This window comes from Myotis nattereri (assembly GCF_964212035.1).
Source record: "Myotis nattereri genome assembly, chromosome: 3".
Taxonomy (NCBI): domain Eukaryota; kingdom Metazoa; phylum Chordata; class Mammalia; order Chiroptera; family Vespertilionidae; genus Myotis; species Myotis nattereri.
This window is the reverse complement of record NC_138077.1, coordinates 154,639,954-154,661,537: the sequence shown is the minus strand read 5'-3', so window position 1 is coordinate 154,661,537 and position 21,584 is coordinate 154,639,954. Positions and strand designations below refer to the sequence as shown.

Sequence of the window (21,584 nt, the reverse complement as noted above, 5' to 3'; positions counted from 1 at the left end):
AGGCAAATGAAGAAAACATACATAAGGACAATGGCCAATAAAGTAAATGAAATACATAAATGCAATTGTGAATAAAACACATTAATAAAAGTAATGAGAGCAAAAGGCCATGAAGCACCAACTTTCCATCCAAATGACATTATTCACACTTTTATACTAGTTTGCACTAACATGGGAGTTACAAATGTTCGAATTGGAGCTGCAGTCGCTGGTTAAAATTTATGAGTAGGAATATTACATGGTAACCCACAAGATCACCTTGTTTTCCTATCTCTAAAGTTCCCTTCAATTCGTCTATCCATTCATTCAACAAGCCTCCATTAAAAGCCATCTATGATTCAAATTTTGAGTGCCCCTGCTTAAGAATTAAAAATTACGCATGTAAGAGATAAATTTGAAAACAAATCATTGTAATTGTTGTTAATTTTTTAAAGTATTTTATTTCTATTAAGGTAAAGAGGTATGCATTTCTTTTCAGACACAAATGGGCTTCTCTGTACATTTTTTACTTTGACAGGGACAGTCTGGAATGTTGTTGTGTTTATTTTTTTAAATTTTATTTTGTTGTTTAAAGTATTACAGATAGTAGTACATATGTCTTCTTTTTTTTTCCCCATTGACCTTCCCTTGGCCTCCCTTAACCCCAGCACATGCCCTCACCCCACCTCCCCAGTGTCTTGTGTCCATTGGTTATGTTTTGTTGGAGGACAGACTTTATCTTCATGTTAACTTCAAAGAGTCAGATATGTACCACAATCTTCATCTGTTCCCATTACAAACATGCTAGAAATCCATATGCTTATATAAACTTTCAAATATCATGAGACTTGGTGAGCAAATCTATGTCCACCCTGTTCATAATCTTTATTCCATGCCAAACACCAAATCTTCTTTGTTCTGTGTTTTACTTAAATTCCACAAATAAAGGGACCACCAAAAAGAAGTTCACAAAGACTTTCACAATTGGCAAATAATCGTGCTTGAACCTGATGAACACTCATAGTTTCTTTTTTGTTTTTGCCATTATTTGTTAAAGAAAATGATCACATTGGATTGTGTCTTCCATTCACCAATTATCTGTGAACCTTATTATTTAGTGGTTGGAAGAATGTTGCTAAAAAAAAAAAATTAAATTTTTCTGGAAAGTCTAGAAATTGTGACTGCTTGAGTGGGGAGCATGCTATGGCTGAAAGGCCCATATTTTAGTGTGTAAACCAGTCAAGTGTTATTGGTTCATGTTTTCCTTGGCAATAGAAACAGTGCTACAGACACCGCTCTTTTGTCTTGAATACAATTAGTTTAGCTGTCATTTAGAAACAAAAACAAACTGAAAATCAGAGAAAATGTTAACAAATAAGAACTCAAATGTTGGCCTGTCAATCTAGTGTAGGCAAAATATTCCTATTCAAAATGGCAGCTTTTTACTAAGATATTTGGTTTGAGCTCTGTTCATAAAAGTCTCTGAGGGACATTCATTTGGGACAATAGAAAAAGGAAGCAAAAATCCCTCATCAAATAAATATTGTATTTCAGTTACATCCAGTGTCCCCAAATATTAAGTACTAGAATCTTCCAGAATTGGTTAGACATGAGGCAACAGGCTCAAACTAAGAACCTTGTCTATAGTCATTTATGCAGTAAAAATATACCAATGACTTTTTCAGCTAAAACCTCTTATTAAATATCAGGTATTTGTTATTCTAACTAGTAGAACAAATAAGAGAATTTATACTTAAAGAGATTCTGTCTCCTGGCCAAAGTCACTCCAGATCTGGTTATTTAGTCTCTTTGATATGCTGTTTGTCTCTAGAACAAGACTAACAGGTGTTTTTCTCTGGTTTGTCTCTTAGAAGACATGTAAAGTATTCAGAATACAGTGTACTTGTTGCCAGCTTCCTTTTCTGATTTTCTTTCTCCCATGCACTCCGAACTAATTTTCTACTTATCAGCGAGTATGACTCAGAGAAAGTGAAGAAGCATTCCATTTCTACCCCCAGGATTGTGGAATAAATTCAAACCCACACAAGTTGTTTATTGTGTACCTGTAATGGGTAAGAGAGCTAGGGACGGGGAATTGAAATATGACAAACACAGTTCATGCACTTGAGCAAATTTGCAATCTCAGGATGGGTCAGAGATAATCAAATAATCCCAGTGTGATTTGCCATAATTTAGGCACAGAGAACATGCTTTTCGGGCAGAGAGGAAGAAATAATTCCAGCACATGGGATGAAAATGGATGGGAGGTACTGAAACAAACTTCTTGGACCCTTTAGCATTTGACCTGATTTGGAAGAAGGATTATAAAGAATTTCAAGTGAAAGAAAGCACAGGTGGAGGAAACTGCATAAGCCAATACAGAAACAGTCTTATATTCTTAGCTTTTTATACTGTCACGTGACATTGTCTATAGCAATGTAAAAAGGAGTACACAAGGTCATAAACAAAGTTTATGGTGATCAAGAGAACATGTTCTGGGAGTGAATGTTCTGCCTTCAATCATTAACAATGTGACCTGGACTAAAGGGATTAACTCTGTTATATAAAATCACCAGCTATGCAGCGAGGCCAAGCACACTTCCTCCATGGGTGCATTCTTTATAGTTATATAAAAAGCTAAGCATCTGATTTTCCTTTAGCAACATTCTTCCAGCGACTGACACATATCAAGCACTCAATAAGTGATTTTAATGTTTTTTAAGTTATTATTACTTCTATCAATAATAATTATATAGAATTTATAAAAACAATTATCTCTCGCCCTGGCTGGGTGGCTTGGTTTGTTGGAGCATTCTCCCATACACCAAAAAGTTGTGGGTTCGATTTTTGGTCAGGGTACATACCTAGGTTTCTGGTTTAATCCCCAGGTCATAGGCATGTATGGGAGGCAAGCTCTCTCTCTCCTCTTTTTTTGTCTTAACAAAAACATATCCTCCTAGGGTGAAGATTAAAAATATAATAAAATAATTATTTCTCCACAAAATCAAGAAGAGGAAATTTAAAGCAAAGTTTTTTCAACTAAAAATATTTATTTTTTATAGGATTTTAAATGGTACCTGGTTGAAAAGGATATAGGAGACATTTTTAAACAAGAAACCATTCCAGCATCTTCTAAGTCACAAGATGCAGTTGGCTACTTATTCCAAAGTCTCGCACTCCTTGCTCACTCACTGGAGTTCACATTGCCACAGAGAGGGTTGCAGCTCCAAGACATTATGCTGTTGTCTAGGACATTCCATCTACATATGGTTTGGGTCATGAGGCTTTAAAATTATTATTCCCAGTGATAGCAATATGGTTCTTAGGGTTTCTAAATAAACACAGAATATGAAGACAACCAGGGGTGGGCAAACTTTTTGACTCGAGGGCCACAATGGGTTCTTAAACTGGACCGGAGGGCCGGAACAAAAGCATGGATGGAGTGTTTGTGTGAACTAATACATGTTAACACTGCTGCTGGTGAAGGAGCGGAGGGGAGAGCAAGAGAACCCTCCGCTCTTTCGGCTCCGCGGGCCGGATAGAACAGCCCAATGTGCCGGATCTGGCCCGCGGGCCGTAGTTTGCCCATGGCTGGAATAGACCCTCTATCTTCTTTACTAGCCAGTATCCTTAAGACTGTGACACCAAATTTTCCCAAGTGATTTTGAAAGGTATGTTCAATTTTTCCCATTTCTCTGCTAAATAAAAAGGAAGGGAATCTCAGAAGTTTTCAAGCAAATGCTGAGACCCCGTGGGGCATTGTCAAGCCCCCTTCTGTTTTGTAGCTCCGACAATGTGTCAGCCAGAGGAATTAGGAGAAGGCATGCTAATCCTCATCTCACTGGTGGGTTTATCCTGCTGCTGTACATGCTTCAGGATTGAGCACTGGCTGCTGCCCCCAATGCCGTCATCTCTCTTCTAGAACCCTTTCCCGTGCAAATGTTATTCAAAGAGAAGTCTACCAGTTGCTATGATGCTAAGCATCAGGCACACACAGCACACACATTCTCCTGCCCATCCACAGAAAATCTGGAAGCAGCAGCATGTCGTTAGCACCAGGACACTGCTGCTTGAGAAGTAGGTCAATCCATATTTTTGTTTTCACATGTAAACTCTACTTGAATCCAATAATATTTATTTCATTAAAAACTGAGAAATAATTTCTATGTCTTCCAGCTATGTCCAGGAATATTTCCCCTTTACTACACTATTTTAGAACATTTGTTTATAATATACTGAAAATACAATCACATCTCTAAATTAGCAACTTTTAGTTGATATAAGAAGGCATGGTTCCTCAAGTTTCTTTTGTTACAGCTGTGTCTGTCATTTTTTAAAAGAAAGCCTCTGCTCAGAAAATGGGGAAGAAATAGTCTATCTCCAGACTTTGGTGTTTTTGACTATTCTGAAATTCTTTAAATAAAATATTACATGGGAGCTATGTTCTTCATGTCAAAAATATTTCACGATGGAGCCTTCAGAGCCAGAAAATAGGCTCAAAATAATTACACTTGAATAAAATCACTTTAGTTACTTTTTTTTCCTCTAAAAAGGAAGTAGATATTATAAGAAGGGACCTAAGTGCCCACATAGCAGGTCTAAATTCTTTTAAAAATTAATTCAGAAATAAGTTACTATCTTCTTTAGAATCTCTTGCACTTAACTCCTGGTTCTCTCTACATATTTTTGTCAGAAACAGAGAAAATGAATGTAATCAAGAGCAATTCAATAATATGTGTATCCAAGTGATCAGATTATTCACAGTAGCTCAGTGTGGGCAGTGAAATCTATGGAGATTGATCTCAGAATGGGGATGTGTAACAATCTCTGATATTTCAGGAGAGATGTCCCTGCTAATGACACATGAAAGATGCAGCCACTCTGGTTCTCCAAAGAAACATAGGGATGGCTTGGGATCACCTCGGTATGTTGGCATTGGACCAAGGATTACCAATGTATGAACAAAATCGAGATTTTCAATCCGTAGGACAAGATGAAAACTACGGAGAGGTAGTGCTCACTACCAAGGAAATTGTGGTTGAGTAACATAGTTATAAGAAGACAGCAATGCAGAGAACATTGCAGTAAATCATACTAACCTGGAAGCGGGTATTGTACTGACTGAATTTCTCTATATGCCAGCAAACTTCCCATTGTAAAGCCATACAAGGGGTAAAATGATCCATTCCCCAACTCTTCCACACATACACAAAAGTACTGACCAATCTATTAATTATGTGTGTGTGCATCTTTTGTTACAAATACAGTTAGTGGGTTATGAAAACTTAACCACTAGATACCCCTTAGCTGTGAAGAACTAATAAATGAATCATTTCCCTTAGCCTCTATACCAACTTTACATAAAAATTCAAGTAGTTTAAGTTTCACGGCAAAACTGAGGGAAATGTACAGAGATTTCCTATATTCCCCTGTATGCACACATGTGTAGCCCCTCCCATTACCAACATCACTCAGCAGAGTGGTACTTTTATTAGAAACAAGAGACCTGGTGCATGAAATTCGGCCTGCACCCTCTCAAAATCCGGGATCCCTCTCACAATCCAGGACTGCTGGCCCCTAACTGCTTGCCTGCCTGCCTGAGCACCCCTAACCCCCTCTGCCTTCCTGATTGCCCCTAAGCACCTCTGCCTACCTGATCACCCCTAACTGCTTCTGCCTGCCTGGTTGCCCCTAACTGCTTCTGCCTGCCTGATCACCCCTAACTGTCCCTGCCTGCCTGGATGCACCTAACTGCCTCTGCCTGCCTGATCACCCCTAACTACCCACCTGCCTGCCTGATCACCCCTAAATACTCCTGTCTACCTGTATGATTACCCCTAAGCACCTCTGCCTGCCCACCTGATTGCTCCTAAGCACTTGCCTGCCTGATTGCCCCTAACCACCTCTGCTTGCCTGATCATTCCTAATCACTCTGCTGCCTCCCTGATCGCCCCTAACTGCTCGCCTGCCTACCTGATCACCCCTAACCTCTCAATGGGGGGGTGCTGGCCAGGGTGAGGGGCCATGGTCATTCTGGCCTCTGGTTGTTCTGGTCATTCTACCATTTTGGTCCCTGGGCTTTTATTATATAGGATGATAAATGTACATAGTCACATCATTATTGCCCAGAGTCCATAGATTACATTAAGGTTCCCTTTTGGTGTTATTCATTCTATGCCTTTGAATAAATGTTTAATGGCATGTATCATCATTATGATATAATACAGATTATTTTCACTGCTATAAAAATCCTCTTTGCTCCACCTATTCATCCATCTCCTTCCTCCAAACTCTGACAACTACTGGTCTTTTTATTGTCTGCACAGTTTTACTTTTTCCAGAATATCCTAGAGTTGTAATCATGCAGCATGTAGCCTTTTCAGACTGACTTCTTTCCCTTAGAAAATTACATCTAAGGTCACTCCAGGTTTTTTTGTGGCTTGATGGCTTTTTTCTTTCACTCAGTAATACTCCATTTTCTTAATATACAACAGTTTATTTATCCATTCACTTACTGAAAGATATTTGGTTGCTTCCAAATTTTGCCAATTATAAATAAAGCTACTATAAATATTTGTGTACAGGTTTTTGTGTGGGCATAAGTTTTAAACTCCTTTGGGTAAATACCAAGGAATGTGACTGCTGGATGATATGCCAAAAGCATGTTCAGTTTTATAAGAACCTGCTAAACTTTCTTCTAAAGTGGCTGTGGCAGCTATGCCATCTTCACTGCTCACTGGAGACATACAGCAACTTATCCTAGGCCTGTGGTCGGCAAACCACGACTAGCGAGCCACATGTGGCTCTTTGGCCCCTTGAGTGTGGCTCTTCCACAAAATACCATGTGGGGGTGCGCACGTACAGTGCGATTGAAACTTCATGGCCCATGCGCAGAAGTCGGTATTTTGTGGAAGAACCAGTATTTTGTGGAATAGCCACACTCAAGGGGCCAAAGAGCCGCATGTGGCTCACGAGCCCCGGTTTGCTGACCTGCAGTCTGCTGACCACTGCCCTAGGCCAACATTATCAACCATGACTGTATCTTTCTCTCAACATCCTCTCTCCACCCAATAAAAGGTAGAACCCATAGATGCTCTGCTTTTTTCTCTTACTCTCATCATTTAAAACTGTTGATTTCACCTGAGGCAAACTCACAAATATATTTAACCATCTTTCATATTTTCTTCTCTCTTTCAATTATTCCCCCCTTACCTGACTGAAATTTTTGTCCTATTTCCTTTTCTTTCTATAGATTCCAGAAATGTTTCTAATTTGAGCAGAAAATACAATAATGCAAATAAAAAACCATTTTCAGAATTATATGCAATTTAAAAAATATCAATGCCTTCTTGCTCAAACATTTCTAAAAATGTCCTAAATTTTATTTTGTAAGTCTTATAAAATATCTCATCTATATCTTTCTTTTTCTTTAAGTGAATAAATTTTTGTATTAAACTATATATATATTCAAAATAAATTAAACATCATTTTATCCAGTTGTGTTATTCATATTGCTATCTATTTACCTTTTTACTCATTACATCTAAAACCTTAAGCTCTACTGTGTTTTAATTAGATTTTAGGAGTTAGTCTAGAAATCTAACTATAGTGGTTGAACAACTGATTTACTAGGAAATTTTAAGAAAAGAACTAATTTCCAAGTTTAGAACTTATAACTAACAGTATTAAATTTCAAGTCTAGTTTTCAAACTTTTTAAAATATATTTTTATTGATTTCAAAGAGGAAGAGAGAGAGAGAGAGAGAGAGCAAGATAGAAACATCAATGATGAGAGAGAATCATTGATCAGTTGTCTCGGCACAACCCCTAGTAGGGATTAAGCCTGCAACCTGGGCATGTGCCCTTGACAGGAATCAAACCCAGGACACTTCAGTCCACAGGCCAACACTCTATCCACTGAGACAAACCAGCTAGGGCCAAATTATTTTATTTCAGTATCAAGATACTTTCTATTTTTGCTACACTACTCTTCATAGTTGTTATCTCTAATGACTATATCAAAACAGAATACTTTGAAAGTAAAAACAAAGTCCCAAACATGAAGTAAATAGAAAATATCCCTGAGAAGTACCTGATAATTCTAAAATAAATGTAGAATATGATTTTAACAGAAATACTTCTTTAAAGTTAAGTCAGTTGCAAAAATAAGAGAATAGTTTGAAAGAACTATTAATAAAATTAATAGAAAAATTTTACTTTCACTCTATCTTTAAATGTCGCATCAAGCATAATACACTAGACTGAAGTTCATTATTGTTATTTTTATTTCTATGTGGTCAAAAAGACTGAAGTGAAATATAAAAAACAGATGTTTAAATGAAGTAAAAATGTATTAAGTATAGCTCCTATATTAACTCAAGGTCAATATAACAAAATCTGTGTATAACAACATTTTTCACCATAGAGATAGGCCCCAATTCATGTGTTTGCAAGAATGAATCACTTCCAAAATCTATCCAAAAAAAGAGACAATTGACCTTAGTATCCAATACAGAATGTCTACAGCAAGAGTTTTTGATTTTAGTGCAAAATCCTACTGATTGGCTTTGCAGGCCCAGAGTGTTGTGTTACAGATTCTGAGGTGACTTCTGTGGTAAATGAGAAAGAATACTGTCAACCCACCAGGTAAATGACTCCTCCAAAACTTCTCTATTATTAAAACCTGTAAGAGCAAAATGGTACTCCTGTCCCAGCATCTCCTTTTTTGCCCACAGCAGGCAGCTGGTATAATCCCTGCCATGTGCAGAGAAGGAGATGATGTAACCTGAATACCATGGTACAGAGAGTATTTGAGAGACGTTTTGTGTTATGCAGAAATACAGAGGTTCTGTCCTTATGAATTGCCATGGTTATGCTGTCTGCACCCCTCTATTGCCCTGTGGAGGTTCTGTTCCAATTTCACTAGGGAAGGTGCTACCACCACTGATACAGCAAAACATATTTTGTACCCAGAGTGAAAATGAAAATCATTTTTCCATAGAAATAAGATCGTACATGACAATTGTATATAAGTATATACAAGTATACATATTTGTTCAACAAATATTGAGACAGTGCACTATAGTTAGGATTATGTATAATTATGTTCTTATATTTAAATTATATTATATTTAATTTTAGTAATAAGCTTTGTGATGGTTTCAGGTTTAATATTAAAACTCCCATGGGAAGTCAGCTGGCGTGGCTCAGTGGTTGAGCATCTACCTATGAAGGTCATGGTTTGATTACCAGTCAGGGAATATATCTGGGTTGCGGGTTTGATCCCCAGTTTGGGGCATGGAGAAGTCAACTGCCCATGGGGAAAATGTAGAAAACACGGTGGATTTTAATATGAAAGAAGTTGTTTATCAAATATGCTGACATCTCACTTTTCTTATCTGAGTCTGAGTTTTCAAAATATCAAAAGTCTCAAACTTCAGGAAGCTGTATGAGACAAATGAAATAAGACATTAAAATTGTTTTATGGACTGTAAAAATGCTATCAAAAACAAGGTATGCCCACCAATATGCTACCTTCCCTTTCTTCCTCCTATTCATATCACTTTCTCATCTTTGACTGTGTTTGAAACTGTCCAAAGAGTCCAAAGCAATTCCTCAAATGCCTGGCTTTCTGTCTGAAAGTTTTAAATGAGGTTTTTGACCATGCATTCTTTCTTCTGAAGACAGGCTCAGGGAAAGAGAGAAAGTAATTTAAGTGGACCAGTTGCCAGGGTGACACTTACCTGGGCATTGCTTTCAAGGAGTCATACAGAGAAGTATATATTTTAAAAAATAACACTAATAAAACCATCCCAACTAGGATGCTGAATGCAGCAGGGGAGATTCTTATGAAGAAACTTTAGAGGAATGAGTGAACTCAGAACTGCTTGGAAAAGTAGTTAATGAAAGTCCATTATACATATTATTTATTTCAGAGCTGAAGGGAGAGGGAGAGAGAGAGATGAAAACATCAATGAAGAGAAGGATTCATTGATTGGCTGCCTCCTGCATGTCCCCTACCAGGGATTGAGCCCAAAACCAAAGCATGTGCCATGACTGGGAATCAAACCATGACCTACTGTTTCATAAGTTGACATTCAACAACTGAGCCACACCGGCCAGGCAAAGGCTATAATCTTAACACAAAGAGAAGGACTTACACTACTCCAGTGATGGCGAACCTATGCCACGCGTGTCAGAGGTGACACACAAACTCATTTTTTTGGTTGATTTTTCTTTGTTAAATGGCATTTAAATATATAAATTAAATATCAAAAATGTAAGTCTTTGTTTTACTATGGTTGCAAATATCAAAAAATTTCTATATGTGACACAGCACCAGAGTTAAGTTAGGGTTTTTCAAAATGCTGACACACCGAGCTCAAAAGGTTTGCCATCGCTGCCCCAGTCTGTGCTTTGTTCAAAAGAATAACACAAAGTAAATTGTCCTGAAATCCTTTCTAGTTTGTAATTTGTAATAGCTTCTCATAATTTCAGTTAACAGGCTATGAGAGGGACAGTCACAAATACCAAAAAGAGGATATATACAAGGGCAATGCAAGTCAAACTGAGCTCTGTCTACATGGATACAGGAAGCAAATGCTATAAGTCACAGGTGTAACATCACAAAATACTCATTATTAACAGAAAGTGGAATAGCTTTACTATCTAAACCAGGGGTCAGCAAGCTAAAGCTGGCCCTGTGTTTATAAATACAGTTTTATTATACACAACTATGCTCATTTGCTTACTATCATCTGTGGCCCCCTTTGCACTATAAGAACAGGGTTGAGGAATTATGACACAGACTATATGGCCTGCAAAACCTAAAATATTTAATACCTGGCCCTTTTAAAAATAAGTTTGCCTGCAACCATCTATTTAACTCTGAGTAAAAATAAGCATTGGAAGTTGGAAGGATACTTTAATAATTTCAATTATTTTTAACATGTAGAGTATTGCCATTATTTTAGTCTATTAGAAAATTGTTGCCTGGGTTTCATATGTAGTGGGCATGATGGTAAATGCAAGAATGTATTAGAGCAGGTGTCCTGCTGTAGTAGAGAGAACTTAGTATTATGAAGATCTGAGCTTAAAACCCAACTTTCATGAATTATGTGACTTTGGGAGAATTACTTAAAATTTATTTAAACCTCGATTTCTGACATCTAAAATGGAGATAATCCTGATCATTCTCTACATGTGTATATACCCAATATCTCTTTTCTTTTACCCAGGCCAACTTGGACATTGTTGTAACCACCAAGGCAAGAGGGTGCTATTTAGGGTCTGGGTTTAGAATTTCCAAAGAATCTATCTACCTGAATGATGCTTTGCAGCATCAGGTGGAGTCTGATGTATTGTAAGCATGTGAACTATCTTAGTGCTATCATTGTCACTTATTTATATATGTACTAGAGGCCTGGTGCACGAAATTCATGCATGGGTGGGGTCCCTAGGCCTGGCCAGCGATCAGGGCCAATTGGGGTCAGGGTGATTGGGGCAAGGCCGATTGGGGTCCGAAGGCCCTGGTGGGCTTGGGAGAAAAGGCAACAGTCACTGGGCCGGCACAGAAGGAATGGATGCCAGACACCGACACTGCTTTTGGCTCCCCTGCCACCATGTGGTTCCCCACCTCACCCTCTCCTCCTCTCACCGCCACACCATCACTGGGGCCTGCCAACTGGGGGGAAGTTGGCCACCAGCCCCACCGCCACCCACCCCTGGTTCCCCATCCCAGCCCAGGGCCCAACCCCTATCAGGTAATCGGAGCCTGCTGCCCGGAGGAAGGGATCATGTGAGGTTGGCCGGCCAGGGGAGGTTGGCTGTGGGAGCACACTGACCACCAGGGGGCAGTTCCTGCATTGAGTGTCTGCCCCCTGGTGGTCAGTGCATGTCATAGCGACCAGTCATTTGGTCATAAAGGTCGCTTAGGTTTTTATATATATATAGCTATATTTATATGATTTCCCAAACAATTACATTTTTTATATTTTTATCTTCAAAATAGTTTGGCTGTTATGATCTCAAAAAATGTAATCATATACTAGGAATGAAGTGATATATTCAGAATTTTGCTATGGGGACAATGATACAAAATAGGTTTATTTTTTTTTTTTTCTGAGGCTGGGGAGGGAGTCACCAAGTAATTGCATTAATCTTTTGTTTCTGCACTATGTAGACTCAGCCTCAGATAAGACAAACTGACTTTTATAAAATCCCTGCAAACCAATCATTACAAACATTAACTGGGTCCATTTTGCCTGAAGGCAGGCTTATGCTTTCCCAAGCTGCTTTTGTATTTCCTAGATTAACACAATTTTTTTCTCTGCAAGTGTCACATTAACAATATATTCAAATGTATAAATGCTTATAAGCTGCTTTGAAAAATGCATTCAAAAGGAGAAATAGGGTTTTAGAGATTCAAGAGCAGGAAGCATGAATGTAACATCACATGCTTGCTGCAATAGCAAAAGGATTAACTTAGCAGTAACATCATCAATTACTGTTGTGTGGAGAGGTTGCAATACAGTAAGTGCTGTACCCTGTGCACGTGAGGAATCCATTTTCAGTCTAGGCTGAAAGATACTACTGCTACCTCTTGAAGTATGTTTTTCCTTTTCTCTGAAGCTTAAGAAATCACGTTCCTCAGGAGTGGGCCAATCTGGGGTGCTTTTTCTGTGCCTCTTCATGTGATTTGATTGGCATATAAAGATATTGCTATAGGTCTCTGGGTACTTTTGTTTCTATTGCCTAAAATATGCTTCCAAAATTAGAAAACATGAGCTTAACTTTTATAATGGCTGAAACTCTGTCATTCTGAAATAACTGAAAAACTATTTAAACAGTTCCCCTTCCCCAACCTTCCTTTTTCTAACACATATCTTTTTCCCAAGGGAAGACTTGTAAGAACTTCTCAACAGAGAAAAGTGTTAGGAGAGAAATGGAAAATTATAGCTATATCAATGGAACCTAAAACTCAGGCAAAATATATTACAAGGAAAGGGATGTTCTTCCTCCAGATTTACACATTCATAAATGAAAGATCCTATCACCGAAGTCTATCCTGACCCTGTCACATGATGTAACCTCACAGTCATTGGTTATCATCATAAACATTGTCACTATATAAAAGTGTGCTGTTTTTTGTGAGGTCTCTGACTATTCTACTGCCCTTTGAATGTAGACTCTATGAGATCATGGCCCCTCTTCTATTTAGCTCAGTGCCTGGAATGTAGCAGACACTGAATCATATGTGTTGAACGAATAAATGAATGAATGAACATGTTCTGCCACAATGGTCATGTCTCACCTCTGCTTGACACTCAGCCCCAGTGAGGATTTAAATCTATCAAGAAGTAAACATACACTCTGATCTTGCACCTTAGAGACACTTTCTCCTTGACTACTGCCAACAAGCTTCCCTGTAATGTATATGGAAATCAGTTTGAAAATGCTAATGCACTACACAAATATAGGTACATTAATGAATACTTTTATTTAATAACCAGAATGGTCTCTAGATAGTGTCTAATCCATAACCCTTTATATTTCAATGCAAAAATTAAAATTAAATGATTTTTTTCTAAGGTCACAAGCTACTCTTAGCTTAAGTCAATATCAAATGCCAGGCCACTCAACATCTAGCCCAGTACTTATTTTAACCTACCCAAGTAGAGACCATCATTGCTGGGAAAAGGAATGAAAAGTTATTGAGTACCTATCAGGCTCTGAGCACTCTGTTAGGTGCTTATGGTAAATAATGTTTTTTGCTGAGCATTTTTTCAGCCGTATAAAACCCCCAATTTTTTCAGGTAAGTGGCCCATGATAAGCTCCAAAGTAGAATTCTAAACCAATGTATGCTTAGCAGGTCTCCTAACAACAGTTATTTGTCCAGGAGTGAGTGTGTGATATAATCTGGTCCAATAAAGCTGAAGGAAACAAAATGTGCCATGCCTGGAGGAAATAGTTCTTATTCTTATCCTCTCTCCCTCCCTTCCTCCTTCCCTCCCTGTTTCCCTCCCTCCATCCCTTCCTCCTTCTCTCTCTCCCTCTGATTGATGCTGGCAGCATTTTGTGGGCATGGAGGGATCCATCCTTAGGATAAGATTGCTGAGGACAGTAGTGTCACTGTTTATATTAAGGGTCAACAAATTTACTGCAAAGAGCCAGATAGTAAATACTTTAGCTTTGCTAACATGATGATCTGTGGTTCCTGTGGTAACTATTTAACTTAACCATTGTAATGCAAAAGTCACCAGAAGGATATAACCCAGTTAAATAAAATTTCATTTTTAAAAACAGCCATTGGCCAGTTAATATCATTGAACCATTTTGATATCGTTGAGCCACAGTGTTGAGGTCCAACCCCAGCAGGTCCAGGGGTTCCCAAATGTGTGGATGGAGTGGGCGAAGAAGGAATGACACAGAGACAGCGTTCAGTTGATCAGCAGCCTAGCCAGGTTCTCTAGCCAGGATCTCCAGCCAAGTTCTGTGTTTTCCTGTCTTGTTACATCTGTATTTATACCAGTTGATTTTAATCCTGTCAATTTCTATTCCAAAGGTTAGGGCATTTCTTATCTCCATTCCAGGGAGTAAAGATAATGTAGCTTAAGGGTGATTGTTCATAGTTAAAGTGATTAACTAACCACCTGGCATTTAGTTAAAGGGTTTTATTCCCTCCCTAACTTCAGGGAAAAATCCCTACCTAGGGAAACAACCTTTCTTGGAGAGGTGACTTTGGTTAAAACACATAGTGCCAAGAAGGTGAGCAAACATATTAATAACAGTATGCCATATATGCCAGGTCCCTTGAAACATATGCTGTGCAGACGTTTCTTCCCTGAAGCGACTGTGTCAAGCAGCAAGGATGGACTGGCTTCCAGAAATTCCCCCTTTTTTATTTTTTTAAATGATAGCGCATGCAAATCAGCAGCCACCTCTTTTATTGGGTTGTTTAAGACTTGGAAGAAGACTGACAAGCAATGATAGTGAGCATAGCTATAAACATAGTGGATGGAGTGCACAAGGAGCCTTGTTCCTGTAGAATGTTGCTGGCCTCTTCAGTCAAGGGATTTCAGCTGTCCTCAAGTCAGCGGTTTGGTTGTCCTTGTTGATCTGGATAGCGGGCGGCATCATTGTCGACGGGCTTCCCGAAGCGTCAGCGAGTTGAAGGGCTGCATCTAAGGGTCCATCAGGGCCATGCTTGATGGTGGTGTCAGTGTCCGGGGAGGAGTCAGCTGTGCCCTCTGGGTCGGCCGATATGGATGATACCGGGGAGGAGGATGAGGCAGACATGGAGGGTAGTAGAGAGAAAAAGAAGAGAAAGCAAAATAACTACAAGGCATGGAAGTGTTTAGAAAAAAGAGGGAGAAAAAAGGGAAGAAGGCAGCATCCTGACACAGCCCTTTCCTTCAGCTGCCCCTTTCCCTGTGGTCCAAGGTAGAAATGGGAAGCAAGTCCTGTTGCAGTGAGAGGGCAACTGCTGTCAGCCAGTCTCTGTCTTTACCTGGATCCCGATCTGAGCTGGGCATGGGAAGCGAAGCAGCCATGGGGGCAGGAGACTTCCCTCAGAAGGGGTGAGGGTTCAGGCCTCTGCGAAGTTGGGGGGGTGAGGGTCTGTGCCCCACCTCTGTTGACCCCCAAGTTTTCTCCTGATGGCCCCTCTGTGACTGTGCCTGTTTTAGGTTGTTCCTTCCCTGAGGAATCTTACCCGTCTCTGGCTAACCAGCCATCCTCCAGGGCCAAGCAGGGTGATGTGAGGTGTGCAAATGAGGGAGGGGCAGTGCCCCCATGCAAGAGGTTCATCTGGTTTAGCTCAATGGATAGAGCTTCATCCTGTGGACTGAAGGATTCTGAGTTCAATTCAGTTAAAAACACATGCCTCGGTTGGGAGCTGGATCAAGAGTAGAGAGTGTGCAGGAGGCAGCCAATCAATGATTCCCTCTCATCACTGATGTTTCTATCCCTCTCCCTTCGCTCTGACATCTATAAAAATGTATTAAAAAATAAAGTAACAATAAAATTATAACTTAAAACATTCTACCTACTGCCTAGAAGTCACAGGAAGAAAATGAATCAAAGTAACAGTTCATCCTTCCTAATCTCTTAAAGCACAGATGGTAAGAGGTTTGGGATAACATCCGACATAGAAGTAAGGCTTTAGCACCTCAGAAAATGTATCCCTGAAGGAATGGATGTGAGACATGTCATTCAAACTATAAAAGGAAATGTGCCCCATCTCATAGTCCAGGTAGATGTCAATCCCTCTGGGCATTTCCTGCAGCACAAGGGTGACAGGAACAGACCCTCGAGCCACATAGTCACCATCCTGCAGCTGAATCAACCAACATCTGTTCTCATGTCTGAGCAGGGGCTGCTTTCTCTCCTTGGAAAGGGAGTCTTTACAGACCCCCATGGCCCACTCAGGCTTGTCATCCACCTGGACCTCCCAGTAATGTCGGCCACAGTCAAACCCTTCAGAACCCAGGACAACTTTGTCGTCTGCAAATCCCTTTGGATTCTGATGAACTCCTTGCTTTTTCCTCCCAAATGTCACAGACTTTTTATCCTCAGACACAAGCAGATTAGCATGTGCAGTTTCGGGATCCAGAGTAACTTCTTCTCTAAATGTCTGCATGATTTGCATCAGGGCCGAACACTGTGGAGGAAGACTGAATTCTTCTCTCTTATACTTGACGCAATAGACACCTGGAGGTTCTAGGTTATAACAACGGTGGAGGACACCCTTGATGTTCATCAGCAGTTTCACATCTGACACCACACTCGTCTCTGCCATCTCCTTTCGTAGAACTCTAAGTTTGGAAATGTGGTCTGAAAATGCAGCTTTGTTTGCAGTGAGATTCCGTAGAATGTGCTTCTCTTGTGCAGCTAGCCTTGAGTGAACTGCCGCTTGCTCACACTCTATGGATACTATCACACTCCCATATTCAGAGGCTAACTTTGCTCTCCGCTTTTCCACCTTTTCTCTCAGTTCTGATCATTGCCTGTCTTGAGTGGCTAATAGTTTCTGAAAGTCTGCCAGCTGCTTCTTCAGGGGCTCAATGTAACTTCTGAGCTTTTGTCTGTGATGAGAGGCAGCCTCCTCCACGGGCCTCACATGGTGGCCCTGGTGGTCAGAGGGCTGAGTGCACAGGGGACACAACAGCTCTCGGTCCTCCTCACAGAAGAGGGTCAGGGCCTGGCTGTGCTTCTCACACAAACGCCTCTCTTCGTGCTGCTTCACCTTGGCCCCTGTGATCTGGAGGACCTTGGCCATGTCAACCATCCTTCCCAGCTGGGTGTTGCTCCACAGGTGCCTCTCTTTGCATGGGTGACGGCACACAGGGCAAGGGAACCTGTCCTGCATATCAGCCCAGAACCTCTCGATGCAGGAGCGACAGAAGTTGTGTCCACATTGGATGGTGACAGGGTCTCTCAGGTTATCCAGGCAGATGGGACAGTTGATTTCGGTCTGGAGTTTTGCCACAGCTCCTTCACCTGCTATTTCTCTTTGTCAATTAAGGTCAGCCCCTGGTGTCCTGTGAGGTCCTTAGTTACAGAGGTAGGTGCCTAGAGGAGCTCCACTGCCCACCTGCGGCCAATCAATGTAGCTGTAGGACTACTTTCCTTGGCAGATCAGATGTTGGGGTCCAACCCCAGCAGGTCCAGGGGTTCCCAAAGGTGTGGACGGAGTGGGCGAAGAAGGAATGACACAGAGACAGCGTTCAGTTGATCAGCAGCCTAGCCAGGTTCTCTAGCCAGGATCTCCAGCCAAGTTCTGTGTTTTCCTGTCTTGTTACATCTGTATTTATACCAGTTGATTTTAATCCTGTCAATTTCTATTCCAAAGGTTAGGGCATTTCTTATCTCCATTCCAGGGAGTAAAGATTATTTAGCTTAAGGGTGATTGTTCATAGTTAAAGTGATTAACTACCCACCTGGCATTTAGTTAAGGGGTTTTATTCCCTCCTTAACTTCAGGGGAAAATCCCTACCTGGGGAAACAACCTTTCTTGGAGAGGTGACTTTGGTTAAAACACATAGTGCCAAGAAGATGAGCAAACATATTAAGAACAGTATGCCATATACGCCAGGTCCCTTGAAACATGCTGTGCAGATGTTTCTTCCCTGCAGCGACTGTGTCAAGCAGCAAGGATGGACCGGCTTCCGGCACCACAGGTTAAATAATTCCTGGAGTTTATCCTGCATTGTAACTGGCAATTATTTGAGATGATAAATTTTCTTATTATTTAAACCAGTTTTAGTAAAAGAGTATTTTCAGAAATATTATTACTAAAGCCAAGTCCACCTAATTGATTTAGCACTTTATGCACATTATTACTTACATAAACTCCAATAAAGTTGGTACTTTTAGACTCATTTTTAAGATGAAAAGATAGAACCAAAATTTCAGAGTTATTAATTGTCAAAACCAGGATATGGACCCAAATATGCTGATCTTCCACTTTGTGATGACACAACCCTCAGTTATGTATTCCTCAGCACTTAAAAGTGGGAGAGCAGCTATAGCTTCACTAGGTTACAAAACCACAGAAAACATAACAAGCAGAAAGTTATTTTATTCAGGGAAGTTGTGTTTACCAAATCTTTGGAAGGGCTGGAGGGATGGATGTCAGTGGTCTGCTCTTGAACTTTCAGTTTTAAGGTCATACCAGTATACATGAAACCCTAGAGACAAGCAACAGCTACTGCTACTGATTTCTGTCACTTCAGGATCACAGTCTCCTCACAAAGATGGCACCGTCACTGATGACTATTCTACAACTATGTCATGTTGAACCACTATGATCCCTCACAACTCTTAGAGAATATCTGTCAACTGCTGCAACAGCAATTAAATGGCCCCTGCTTCACTTCTGGTTTCTGGATCTCATGCAAGTCCATCTAAGTGATAGATCTAGCTGCAAAGGAGTCTGGGAAGTATACTTTATAACTTTTCAATCACTTCAAAGAGGAGGGAAAAGTGGACATGAAGTAAAGATTGAATGAGACTTCTCTTCAGAATGGTTTGCACATACATGATGCACACCTGTAGAAGAATGATGGCTTTAAGATAGTTTTTTAAAAAGTCTTCACAGGACTATTTCCTCATCCTTAGCCCCATCTACTGAGCCAGAGTAATGACTGCAGAGTAATTTTTCACTGTACATTTGAGGGAAGCTAATGCATTCATTATTGGAATAAAAATGGTCCATGTGTATAAACCTTGCCCTTAGCAAAATAAATTCTCAAAGCCTATGCCAATGTGAAAGATAGGAGGGTCATGATGCTAATAGCCAACTTCCATAAATTGATAAGGGAGGCAACTTTCTCTTAAGCAAAATAATTTATGTTTTATGGCTTAGTATTGGTGAGGTATTGATCTCCCAAATGAAACATTGTGTCCACTGCAAATAAATTAGAAAAGTATTTAATTGGCCTAAAATATATATCCCTGTTTATTTCAAAGTATGTGGTACTTTGTGCAGGAACACATTCCAAAGATGCTATGGGAAAGAACAGAACTCTGGGAATTCATTCCTAAACTCTTTACTTAGCATAGTATAAGATTTTGGTAAGTAACCACTTCTCTGGATCTTAATTTCCATATTCCTGAAATTTGGGGATTAATAGCATAGAAGGTTTAATGAGAAAATCTGTGAAAAATGATTTGCACTTCTTAAAGAGCACTTTCTACCTATATATGCAGGAACATCATTACTTATGACGAGATAGTGTCAAATGCATAAATCTGAGTTCTTTGAATTATTGGCATACAGGAAAACAGCAAATCTAGGTCAATGGAGACCTTTTTCTCAGACTGCCTCTACTATGAATAAAACACAAAGAAAAATTTTCTAACTTTCTTGGGGAAAAAAGTCTACTTTTACAATTATTTCAATACATAATCTTTCTCTAGGAGGATACAATTCTAAGGCAGATATAGTAACCTTACATGTAAGCTAGCCCCTGAGAATAAGAACTGTATATATATATAGTATTAAACAAGCTCGAGAACTGTGCTCAGAATTCATTCCTGTGTATCTTATTTTCATCTGATTTTACCAAATTGTCTATAAGCTGAAAAAAATGCTCAGCCATAAATTTCAAATCCAATGAGATTTCACTTTCCCTGGGAAATACATATTAAAGGACTAGAGGCCCGGTGCACAAATTTGTGCATGGTGGGGTTCCTTGGGGTGGCCTGCGGGAATCAGGCCCCAACTCATGCCCCCAGCCTTGCAGCCCCAGCTAGTACCCTCAGTCTCACAGCCCCACAGCCCCACCTGATACCCTGACCAGCTCCCTCAGCACCTGGGAGCCGGGCCGTGACCCTGTCCCCTGCTGCCGCTGCTGGTCACTGTCTGCGAGGCAATCAGCAGGGTGATTGGGCCCCTGCTCACACCCGCCTTGGCCTGGTACAGCCCACTCACCTGCTCCACCATCCCGCCATGGTCCCGCTCTCATTGGGCCCATCATGGCCAGCAGTGCCTCCACTGCCACCCACTGCCAATGCCTGCCATGTTCCGCACTGACCCTGGTGGTCAGCACATGTCATAGCAAGCGGTTGAACTCCCAGTCATACAATTTGCGTATTAGGCTTTTATTATATAGGATATATGTTTTATATCAAATCATCCAAGAGCAAGAAAATAAAAAGTCTTACTTCAGAAAAATATTGAAAGCACTACATCTTGGGCAACCTGGATGATGGCCACAAATAATTTTGTTTAAATTTTAGTAAAAATACTTGAGTGTTATTACAAAGTAACTATTGACTTAACATGCTTGACCTATTGATCTATAGGATGAAACCATGATTTTAAAATGTATGGTCAAAAAATGCTATTTCTACATATTTGTTTTACCAAATATAGATCTATTTAACTCTTTCATGACATAGAACCCATCTGATAAAACATGCCTAATATGAATTTTGGAAATCACCCTAGTTGATATATCAGAAGAGAATGATTTATTAGCAAATTTGATTTAGGAAAGTGATAAGGGTCCTGGATTGGTGAGTGTTCTGTATATTGTAAAAACAGATTTAGTGTCACCTTCTTTTCCAGAATAAGAACTCTGTTCCCTCCTGAAAGAGACCTGAGCAGAGGAGAGAAGAATCTGGCTGCCCACCAGTATATTTTCTCCTCAGAAATGCTTATGTTATAGCAGGAGAGATACGTTCACCATGAACTGACCAGCCACCAGCTATGACATTTGACAACATCACTTTAACAACCCAGTAGTGGGACAGTGGAAAATCAGAAGAGAGCAGGAACTCACCTGTTATCTGCAGCAGAACACAAGCCATCCTGCCTACCCTTCCCTGAAAGCATGGGCTGTGTCTCATCCCCTCAGTAACACATACTAATGGTCTAGCAACATCTCTGTTGTATGTTCAGTAGGTTTGGGTAAGGGGGCCAAGGATACAAAGATATGTTAGCTGCATGGAAATGCTTAGGATCCGGTTAGAGAACCACCAGGAAAAAATAGTAAACCCTGAATACATAACAAGGAAATGGCACTCTAGAAGGGGTCACTAAAAGCAAAATATATGGTCTATTCCATCTCTTATAAACTGGGAGTGTTTTGAACATGAAT

At 40.1% G+C, this 21,584-nt stretch overlaps 1 protein-coding gene across 1 annotated transcript; it reads right to left on the bottom strand.

The window, feature by feature from the left end:
- Positions 1-16,078: 16,078 nt before the first annotated feature.
- LOC308515513 (tripartite motif-containing protein 75-like) lies at positions 16,079-21,294 on the bottom strand (the record flags this gene model as incomplete). The annotated part of the gene is given in 3 exon segments (XM_081086051.1): positions 16,079-16,978; positions 16,982-17,487; positions 21,267-21,294. Coding segments are annotated over 3 exon segments (1,434 nt in total).
- Between the last annotated feature and the right edge of the window lie 290 nt (positions 21,295-21,584).